Here is an 11,404-nt window from a genome sequence, read left to right as displayed (position 1 = left end):
TCTGGTCAGGCCCCCGCCCCGCCCCGCGCGCCCCCGCACCTCCCCCCCCGCGCACGTCCCCACCCTCGCCAACATTCCCGCGCGCTCTCGCCGCGTCTCCCGTCGCCATAAACCTCCCGAGCCCCAGGCTGATTCCCGCTGCCCAGAACCTCACCAGCCAGCGCCCCCACCTCCGGCGCGCCCCACGCACGCACGCACGCACGGCGCGAGCCCGAGCCCGTAAGCAGCGCGCATGCGCACATCGGGCCCCGCGCTTTTCGGAGGCTACAGGTAGGCTGGGAGGCGGGGAAGCGCGGGAGGGCCCGGGCGGGGACCGTGCCGGGGATGGGGGTCGGGATGGGGGCCAGGGGCCGGGCCGGGGGTGGGGGGCGCAGAGGGGACGGGGCGTGTGGAGGAGCCTGGCCCCGGCCAGGGGTGCTGCGGAGCGAGCGGGTGGGCGGGAGGGAGCGGGGGTCGCGGAGGGCCCGGGGGCAGGGGCGGGCAGAGCCCGGGCAGAGGCAGTGCGGGGGGCCGGGCGGCCGGGCAGGGGTCTCCGGGGCCCGCTGAGGGAAGGCGGGCGGTTTGGAGCAGGCTCTCGCAGGGTTCGTGCCCGCGGCGCCCGCCGGTTTGGGGAGGTGGTCTCCTGGGGGCGGGCTGCTGCGGCGGCCGTGCACCCACCTCCGTGGAGGGGTCCTTGCGAGGACTGGGGACGCCTAACGATTGTTCTAGGATTTTCTAAGTGCTGAGGACTGTGGTGAGTGCTTTGCAGAACTTTCAGCCCCTGGGAGCTGAGTCCTGTAACTGTGCTCCTGACGCACAACTTCAGGAATTGTGCTCGGTGGGCGGGTCCTGAGGCCGGTCTGCTTCTGGGAGTTAGAAATTCCTACAGAGGGCTGCGGGCTCGGTGTCTGGCAGGATTTTAGGAGTTTTTATTCCAGCGGATACCCTGTTCTAGATACTGGGAGAGGATAGATGTAATAGAAAACGGGTCCTGCTTGCAGAAGCCAACTGTCCAGTTAGATTCCACATTCTCACAATAAGCAGAAAATTATCAAAATAATAAAAAAAAAAAGATTGAAATGCAGTTCATATGTGTTAATGAGCCGCAAATTTTAGGTGGAAGAAATGCCGTATGAAAGTGACTGATGGTAATGGGGACAGTGGCCGTGTCCTTGGCCAGGGCTGGCCACACAGGTGTTTGCCTGTCCCTGTCCACATTTGCGGGGTAAATGATTGAGTCGACAGGAAGTAGACTTGGGAGGTGAATTTCCAAGAAAAGGATGAAGGTGGAGAGGAAAGGAGGGTGTCTTGGGAACAGTGACAGAGTACTGAGCTGTTGGAGGAATCCCAGGATTGCAGGTGACAAAGGGGGATGAAGCCATGCAGAGGAAGAGGGTGTTCCTCCTGATAAGAAAGGTGATAAATGTTTTCCAAGTCACCTCTCAGTTCCTCACTTCCAGCATTGCCTGAAAGTCTTTTTTTTTTTTTTTTAAAGATTTTATTTATTTATTTGAGAGAGAGAATGAGAGAGAGAGAGAGAGAGTATGAGAGGGGATAGGGTCAGAGGACAAAGCAGACTCCCTGCCGAGCAGGGAGCCCGATGTGGGACTCGATCCAGGGACTCTATCCAGGGACTCCAGGATCATGACCTGAGGCCGAAGGCAGTCGCTTAACCACCTGAGCCACCCAGGCGCCCTGCCTGAAAGAGTCTTAAAAGCTAAAATGGTCGAGTCGAAAGAGAGATGAGGGGCTTGTCAGAAGTCAGTTCTACCTTTGACTAGTTTAATTTTAGCTTTATTGCAGAAGCAAATTAGAATCTCACTGGGCCTTTTTTGTAGCGTCTTAAGTGAGACACGGCTGTATTAACCTTTGTCCTAAAAGAACCTACAGATTATTAAGCTATATTTATAGGCAATTTGGGAGGTAGATTTAAAATACAGGAGTTCTTGGTTTTTACAACACTCCTTTATTGCAATACTCCTAGGAAACTTAGACGTTTTCTTACACATTTTTCTTGTGGCTGGAGTGATAAATTCCACACATCTAGCAATATGATTACAGTCACCTATAATCCTGGTAAAATAATTTGACTGTAAGGAGGCTTATAAAAATAACTTGAGAGAAGAATCCTAAAGTAAAAGCACTTTACTAGCACACTGTTTAGACTTAGAGTGTTTATACTTTAGCAGACTTGTTCTCCTATTTCATTTACAAGGTCAGTTTCACTTTTTAATACTTCACGTGAAATTGGAAAATTGTGAGATTCTGGGGCATCCTGTTTTCGGTGCTCATTGATGAGGAAGTCCTTAAAAACATTTGATAATGTGGCAGTTGTTGAGGACTTTGATCCGTGCTGATGTGACCTTCGGGGGCGGCATCAAGGAGCGGCTCATGTGCGGTGACTTGCACATTTCCTGTGTGAACGCGCCCGAGTGTGGATCCCGGCCCTGTTGCTTGCTGGCTCTGTGATCTCCGGTGAGCTCCCAGCCTTAGTTTGCACATTTGTGTAACAGGCATGAGAATGGTACTTTTCACAATATTTGCATACTCATTATTTGACTTGATTCTTGTGATGATTTCTCTCACTTTACAGATCAAACTGAGGGCCCAGCGATAGAGGCTTGGCAGAGATCATTCATCTGGTTTTTCTTAGAGACGGAGCTGAACCCCCGGGCTTGGTATGTTCTGCTTTGTCTGTAGTTCCTTTGCTCTAACGTGTTGCCTTTCTTTTGCTGATTAATTTGAAACCCTTTCCATCTAAGCCTTAGCAATGTTTTCCCCATTTGCAGGGAAAATGATATAACTCAAACCATTTAACCTATAACAAAGCATTATTAATTAAGTCTTTATCTTGAATGCCTGAAATCTGTGCTTACCTAGCTATTTCTTGTATAAGTGTTCTATTCTTATATGTGAGCAGTGCAGTATACCTTCCTTCAGATGAGCAGAGATTTAAAAAATATGCTTACAATATTATATCTTTGTTTCTTTCTTCTTGGTACTGACTGTTTTTCATTTTTGTCATTTGTTGGAGAACCTCCAGCATGCAGACCTCCAGCTCCAGGTCTGTGCACCTGAGTGAATGGCAGAAGAATTACTTTGCAATTACATCGGGCATATGTACCCCAGGACAGAAGGCAGATGCGTACCGAGCACAGATATTACGCGTTCAGTATGCATGGGCAAACGCTGAGCTCTCCCAAGTCTGTGCCACCAAACTGTTCAGAAAATACGCAGAGAAATATTCTGCAGTTATTGATTCTGACAATGTTGAGACTGGCTTGAATAACTACGCAGAAAGCATTTTAACTTTAGCAAGATCTCAGCAGACTGACAGTGACAAGTGGCAGTCTGGACTGTCAATAAATAATGTTTTCAAAATGAGTAATGTACAGGAGATGATGCAAGCTGGCAAAAAATCCAGAGACTCTCTGTTGGCACCTGCTGATGCATCGGTAGTAATCCATAAAGAGGCTGTTGTCCTCGATCCTCCTAAACTTAGTGTTTGTGGGGGTTCTGGGGAGAGTGGCCCATTAACTAATGCACCTCCTGATACGAATAGGACCCAAGACATCCCAGAGAGCAGTCCTTCGAAGTGCCCTCAGGATGCCCAGCCACCTGTGCTGACTAACACCAGAAAGACCTGTCCTTCATCCTTAACACTGTTTGGTGACTTTGCCACTGCAAAAATCCATGCCACACCATTATTTGGAAATGTTAAGAAGGAAAATAACAGCTCTCCAAAGGCCAACATAGGACTAAATATGTTCTCATCTAATCAGTCTTGTTTGCCTTCTGGCTTTGAAAATCCACGGGAGAGAAAAACTTTTTATGGTTCTGGCACCATTGATGCCCTTTCTGCCCCGATAGTGAATAAGGCTTTTAGTAAAACAGAGGATAATGGCCAAAGGGAAGAGAGTAGCCTGCCTACTTTTAAAACTGCAAAGGAACAATTATGGATAGATCAGCAAAAAAAGTACCACCAACCCCAGCGTGCATCCGGGTCTTCCTACGGTGGTGTAAAGAAGTCTCTGGGAGCTAGTAGGTCCCGAGGAATATTTGGGAAGTTCGTTCCTCCTGTACCTAAGCCAGATGGGGGAGATCAGAATGGGGGAATGCAGTATAAGGCTTACGGTGCAGGAGCTGCGGAGCTGGCACATCCAGTTGATGAGCGGCTGAAGAACTTGGAGCCAAAGATGATTGAACTTATCATGCATGAGATTATGGATCATGGACCGCCCATAAGCTGGGACGATATCGCAGGAGTAGAATTTGCCAAAGCCACAATAAAGGAGATAGTCGTGTGGCCCATGATGAGGCCAGACATCTTTACGGGTTTACGAGGACCCCCTAAAGGAATTCTGCTCTTCGGGCCCCCCGGGACTGGTAAAACTCTAATTGGCAAGTGCATTGCTAGTCAGTCTGGGGCAACGTTCTTCAGTATCTCTGCTTCTTCTTTGACGTCTAAGTGGGTAGGTGAGGGGGAGAAAATGGTTCGTGCATTGTTTGCCGTGGCAAGGTGTCAGCAGCCGGCTGTGATATTCATTGATGAAATCGATTCCCTGTTATCTCAACGAGGAGATGGTGAGCACGAATCTTCTAGAAGGATAAAAACGGAATTTCTAGTGCAGTTAGATGGAGCAACCACATCTTCTGAAGATCGGATTCTAGTGGTGGGAGCAACCAATCGGCCCCAAGAAATTGATGAGGCTGCCCGGAGAAGGTTGGTCAAAAGGCTTTATATTCCGCTCCCAGAAGCTGCGGCTAGGAAACAGATTGTGATTAATCTGATGTCCAAGGAGCAGTGCTGCCTCAGTGAGGAGGAAATTGCCCTCGTTGTAAGGCAGACCGATGGGTTCTCGGGAGCTGACATGACACAGCTTTGCAGAGAGGCGTCTCTCGGGCCTATTCGCAGTTTACAAACTGTTGACATCGCCACGGTAACACCCGATCAAGTTCGACCAATAGCTTATGTTGATTTTGAGAACGCCTTCAGAACCGTGCGGCCTAGTGTGTCTCCTAAAGATTTAGAGCTTTATGAGAACTGGAACAGAACTTTTGGTTGCGGGAAGTGAAGGGGACACACGGGACACTTGAAATCTAAAGATGGCATCTTTGTAATGCAGCCTTTCCCACTTTTTAGCATGGGAAACTGGGAATTTATTATTTGTACTTTTACAGTGTATATTTTGAATTCTATAGCTCAAATAAAATAGAGTAACAGTAGCTTACATTTTACAATCGATTGACTTAGCCTATGTTAACAGAAGCTTGAGTTTTCTTCCAGGTGTTACCTGATTATGAGCCTGTTCCTACAAAACGTGAATGAACGTTTTTCTCGGGTTTCAAAGCAGTCTTTGTTTTCGAGATGTACAATAGGATGACTAGTGAGCTCAGATTGAAACCAAAAAATCTCATTTGTGTCTGTGGTGGCATCTGATCGGTATGCCCCTTCCGCTGAAGAAAGGGTCTTTTCTGAAGACCCACGTAACTCTTAGCATTGGCCAGTGTCATGGTTTATGCTCAGGCAGCTTACTTGCCGTTGAATGGATTTACCACCTCCCCAGACGCCAGAAGGAAAGTGCCAGTGGTTTGTTGTGGTTTGTAACTGCTTACAGCTTTCTTGTGTTACTTCTGCGTTCAGAAGTAGCCAGGTGTAATCTGATACCAGACACGTATCCACAGAATCGAGTGATGAAGAATGCTGTTTTGCCAGGGGGTAGATGATGTTTAAAATTAATATTTTATTTGACACTACTTCACAGCCCGTAGCATTGGTCTCTCAAGCATAAGTGTTTTCAGATTTTTATAGTGGATCATTGTGTTTTGTAAGGTAACAGGTGTTCATTGTAGAAGAGTTGGGGAAGAGAGACGAACAGCAAGAAGAGAGTAAAAACCACTGTCACCCCACCACTTTGGAGAATGCAGAGTTATTTCTTCCAGGCCTTTTGCACAGCAGAGGGATTGCACCATGTTCTCCCCTGTAGCCTGCTTTTTCCTTTACGTCACCATTGCTTCCCATGGGAACATGCTGTGTTACCACATCTTCCTTCAGGATCCCACCATGCAGATGGACCGTAGTTTAGCCAGTCCTCTTGGGGGCATTTAGGGCAGCACATAGGGCAGCACATTATGTGGTTTCCCTTTTGTTTATTGTACACAAAAACACATTGAATGCGGGCGCCTGGGTGGCTCAGTTGGTTGAGTGACTGCCTTCGGCTCAGGTCATGATCCTGGAGTCCCTGGATCGAGTCCCGCATCGGGCTCCCTGCTTGGCGGAGAGTCTGCTTCTCCCCCTGACCCTAACCCCTCTCATATGCTCTCTCTCATTCTCTCTCTAATAAATAAATAAAATCTTTAAAAAAAAAAAAAAAAAAAAAAAACACATTGAATGCCTTCGTGATCTTTTTAAAAAATAAACACACATTTCTTGAGTAAAATGCATTAAAGATGCACAATTTTAAGGCCTTTGGCATGTGTTCTGAACTGTCTGCTGGAAAAGTCCTGCATATGTAGAATTCCCACCCGCACTGAGCCACAGTCCCCGTTTTCTGTGTCACCGGCGGCCATCACGTGGTTTTGTTAGCATTCCTCTTTCATTCATTCAAACAGTACTGGATTCCGGATGGTGTTCCAGGGGCTGAAGGCAGAGCAGTGAACAGCAGACCAAAATCCTGGGTCTCAGGTAGGTGACATTCAAGTTCTCAGGTTTTCTCTTGACCGGGCTCTTGAAGAGAGGGCGTTTGACGCTTTGGATAGGTGAGTTGAGACCGTTGTCTTAACTTTTATTCTTGGCCCTCCTAGATTTTTGCTCCTTGAACAACTTTGCTTTTGCCACTGTTACTTCTTCCCTTTGAAACATGTCATTGCCTTTTGTTAGAATTTGGACATCTCTAGTTTTTAGTTAAATCTTTTAAAATCGTAAAGCATTTCACACATTACTTTGTCCTGTTTCATTTCTGCATGAACAGCACTCTCAGTAACCTTAGATTCCTCAGTATTTCTACATTTTCTTCCCTGATACTTACTAATTCTCTTCCAGCCCCCCGCCCCCCTTGGGTGTTACAGTTACGGCAGCCGACCAGATAGATCATCAGCAGTTGTCCAGAAGGTGTTCAAGTCTTACTTTGCTCTGTAGCTTGGTCTCACTGTTTACCGCCAGTGTTTTTCTCGGCAGCCGCTCCCGACGCTCAGCTCCCTTGGTCACCAGTCACGGGGCCACTTTCCTTGAGCGGAATTCAGCTTAGCCTTTGTCCAAGAGGAAATACCCAGGGTGGCCCAGCTCACCTTGGATCAGGCAGAGCCCGTGTCTCTGTGAACTCGCTTCTCCCGAGGTGAGGTCTGCACTGTTCATGTGGGAAACTGATCTTGAAAGGAAGGATACAGCAGATATTTTGAAGCTGGAAAGAAAGTTTGAGCTGGAGAGTCACTTGGGAGTTGTTTCTGCCTTCTCCCTCGTGGAAGCGTTCTTTCTCTCAGCCTTCTGTGACTTGGAGTATGTTTCTGAGGCCTCTGGCTGGGAAACTTCCAGAAACTTAGATGAGATTTCTTTTTATCTCCACATTCTGATTGGATATGAAAATCTGGGATCAAATTCTCTCCTCCTGAGGGTTTTCTTGGGGCTGCTCTGTGTCCACCATTGTGTCACTGGAGAAGTGGGCTCTAACCTGGTCTGTCGTATCTTTAGGGGATCCGTTTACATCGTAGACACACACACCTTGTGCCATTGCTCGAGCTCGCTTGTGTATCCATGCCTAAAAGTGTTGGCAGGAAAACAGTAGAGTCTTTAATATCAGTCCTTTTAAAATGTATGTATCATAGAGCTGATTTCATTTCATGTGTATTTGGGAAATTGTCTTCCAGTCTGTGTCTCCTCCCATTTTGAAATTCTAATTCATTTTCTCAACTCTAAACCTCTGTAAAGTCCGCCTCCACACTGAACCCTGATGAGCGGCGTCCTGGTAAAGTTTGCGCCTGGGCTTTGGGGCCCACTCCATGGGCCGTGGACATGTTCAGCCTCACTTCTAATGGGAGGATGTCTGCACCTGCCTTATTGGGGAGTGAGGGTAAGATGCAGGTGTAAAAAGCCTGGCTCGTGATGGCTCAAACATGGTGCATCCTTCTGTCTGCCTTGACTCTGCTTTAATTGCCTTGAAGGATCATTTTCTTTTCAGCTGCTTGATGTGGCTGTCTACTCTAGCTTGTTCTGCTTACTATTTGTGATATTTGCCTTTGATTACAGATACTGTGTCATCTAAACTTAATGCAGTAAATCTAATTAAAAGAAATATCTTTTAGTTTTGTTTCTCTTCGAGACTGAAGAACTTTTTGATAGATCCCAGATTATGATTTTCCACTTATTCCTCTTTAAGTTTTATTTATTGGTTTCCAGAATTTTTAAGGGACATTTATTGGTCCCCAGTGTTTTTAAGAGACATTTTAAAACCCACCTGCAGACATCTGATTGGAAGACAGGATTCTGTCCAGGTCCCTGGCAAAAGGGCAGGTCAGATAAGGATACTTTTTTTTTTTTTCAAGTTTTTATTTAAATTTTAAACTTCCAGTCAGTTAACATGCAGTGTAATTTTAGTTTCGGGTGTACAATATGGTGATTCAACACTTCCCTATATCACCCGGTGCTCATCACGACAGGTGCCCTCCTTCATCCCCATCACGTGTTTCCCCATCCCCCACCCACCTCCCCTCTGGTGACCAGTGTGTTCTCTAGAGTCAAGAGTCTGTTTCTTGGTTTGTGTCTCTTAAAGATAAATTTTTTAACTTCACAGATACCTGGCCCTTGACCTCAAATCTGGAGTTGGTGGTGAGCAGGCCAGTGTGGGACAGCTGTTTAAACTTTGCCCCAGGTGCCTGGCTGAAGGGGGCATCTTATGAGAATAGATGAGTCACCACTTTCAACTCTTGTCCCGAAATAAAACTTACCAATGGGCTTTATAAAATAGCAGTGACTAATCGTGGACAGTTTGTAATACCCCCTCAGGCGACTGCTTTCTTAGCTCTAAGAGTCAGGATGTTGTATTCGATAATCCTGAAGACAAGCCCAGATCTGCTATTCTGTTACCAGTTACCAAATAGTTACCAATTTGACGAGTGCTTGCAGAGTACCCCGGGTGCTGGCACTGTGCTGAATACAAAAAAATACATAGTTCTCTAAATGTTACCTGTCTCAGTGTTACTAATTTGGCTCATGATAGAAACTGGGAAGGAGCACCTGGGTGGCTCAGTCAGTTAAGCGCCCGACTCTTGGTTTCAGCTCAGGATGTGATCTCGGGGTCATGAGATCGAGCCCCGTGTTGGGCTCCATGCTCAGCTCAGAGTCTGCTTGAGATTCTCTCTCCCTCTCCCTCTGTCCCTCCCACTCGTGCTCTTTCTCTCTCTCGCAAAATAAATCTAAACCCCCCCCCCCAAAACTAGGAAGACATGAAGGGAGAGCTTTGGTGAAAGTAAGTCAGCATAATGTACCACTGAATATATGAATCATGTAAGAAAAGGGGGAAGATTTTAAAAACTAGGAATTCCACATGGGGTGGCATTTCAGCTGTGGTTCAGGATGCACCAGACCCTGAGTGCTTGGCCAGCTCAGGAGTCTTGGCAACCATCAGGGTACCTATGACTGAGGGGGCCTGCCCAGCCTGAGAAGATCCTAGAGCTCTCCTCATCCATTCTTCCCAGAAAGTTAAGAGACTCAGGCTAAAAATAGAGGAGTCTCCTCTTCCTGGGACACGGCCAGAGCAAGCATCCCGAAGAGCAGAGCCTGTCGCTCCTTGTCTGCCCTGGACGGGTGACAGGCATGCAGTCCCAGAGAGGGACTCATTCACTTGGGGTCCCATCCTTTGGGGTCAGAGTTGCTCCTTATGTTTGTATCTAAGATGTGCTGCCCACTTGCTTCTGGGGAAAAAACAAAAAACTACACCAGCTTCTTTTTCTCCCAGAACAAAATATCAGCTTAATAAGAAAAGGTCTTTTCATTTACAATAGTGGACTAAGCCACACATTAACCTTTTCCACTTACATGTGCAGAATCTGCACTGAAAGGAAGAAATAAAAAGTAAGAGTGACTCCATCACAGGGGTGCAGGGGAGGGGAGACACCGTTTTCAAATAAGACATCTGTGGTGTTTCTAGCAGTTACGGGGCAAATGGCTTTGAGTTGTCGAGACCCCTGAGCTGAGACCAGTGATCTAACAAGGGCGTGGGAGACCAGCTGAGGCTAGTTTCCTGGTGCCCTGGTGGTTCTGGAGCTCAGGTGGCAAAACCAGCTGTGGGCCGGGGGGCTGGACACAGCGAGGATGCGGAGTCTAGCACAGAGCTGTACCGCACCACGTTCACACGGAGCCGTGGGCGAGGAGTTCCCTGAATCAGAGAGCGATGGTCAGTGGCCTGCCTCCTGTGGGCCCTGTGGCCTGAGTCGAGGGGCGGAGTGGCAGGTCACTTTGGTGGCCTCCTGTGGGCCCTGTGGCCTGAGCCGAGGGGCAGAGTGGCAGGTCACTTCGGTGGCCTCCTGTGGGCCCTGTGACCTGAGCCAAGGGGCAGAGTGACAGGTCACTTCGGTGGCCTCCTGTGGGCCCTGTGGCCTGAGTCGAGGGGCAGAGTGGCAAGTCACTTTAGTGGCCTCCTGTGGGCCTTGTGGCCTGAGTCGAGGGGCAGAGTGGCAGGTCACTTCGGTGGCCACATTAGGCAAAATCACAGGTGAGAGCTTCCAGCCTCCTCACCCCATCACACTGTGAGACTTGTTACCTACTTGCCCAGTTTGTGGGTGTCGGCCTCCCTCCCTCCCACTGACACGTGTACATGCATGAATGTGCACATACACTGTGCAGGCTCACGCAGGAGACCACGCGCACACCAGGCTGACACGTCCCATCTCTCCAGGCCCCCCTGCGCGGTGTAAGACACAGGATTGCTAGAGAAGTGTTCCCCACTCGCCAGGCTGGGCAAATTTCAAGTATGAGTTAGTTTCTGATGCACTCCCCTGTAAAAATCTCATAACAGATTCCCACTGAAATCAAAGATCCAAATTCCTTTCTAGAGCAAAATGTCGCCCGTCTTCACTCTTACTTTGCTCCATATCACTGGTGCCCGAATATGTAGCAACCTTTTTCCCCTCCATGCAGGAGGTGGGGGGCGGGGCAGGATCCTGCTGACGTTCCTGCAAGCTTCCTGTCCTCTGGTTATTTGATCAAACATGAATCCAGGCACTTCTGGAAGGGACTGGACAGCTGCAGGATAGCTGTGGACCAAGACGGTGAGGTTATCCTGGATTATGACAATATCAGTCGTAAGAGCAGAGAATGTTCTCTGTGTGGTTACAGAAGAGAAAGCAGAGCAGGCTGTGGCCAAAGTGGAAGTCAGAGATGCCAGGCATGGGAAGGACTTGACGGGGCATCACAGTGTTCGGATGCAGGGCC

At 48.2% G+C, this 11,404-nt stretch overlaps 1 protein-coding gene across 1 annotated transcript; it reads left to right on the top strand.

The window, feature by feature from the left end:
- The first annotated feature begins 3,021 nt into the window (after positions 1–3,021).
- Positions 3,022–5,214, top strand: FIGNL1 (fidgetin like 1). Its single transcript, XM_021703702.1, has one exon. It carries the CDS (start codon positions 3,024–3,026, stop codon positions 5,052–5,054), a length of 2,031 nt encoding a protein of 676 aa, XP_021559377.1. The 5' UTR covers positions 3,022–3,023; the 3' UTR covers positions 5,055–5,214.
- Positions 5,215–11,404: the final 6,190 nt, after the last annotated feature.

This window comes from Neomonachus schauinslandi, chromosome 12, assembly GCF_002201575.2.
Source record: "Neomonachus schauinslandi chromosome 12, ASM220157v2, whole genome shotgun sequence".
NCBI lineage: Eukaryota > Metazoa > Chordata > Mammalia > Carnivora > Phocidae > Neomonachus > Neomonachus schauinslandi.
Note: the sequence above shows the minus strand (reverse complement) of the source record. Positions and strands in the feature narration are given on the sequence as shown.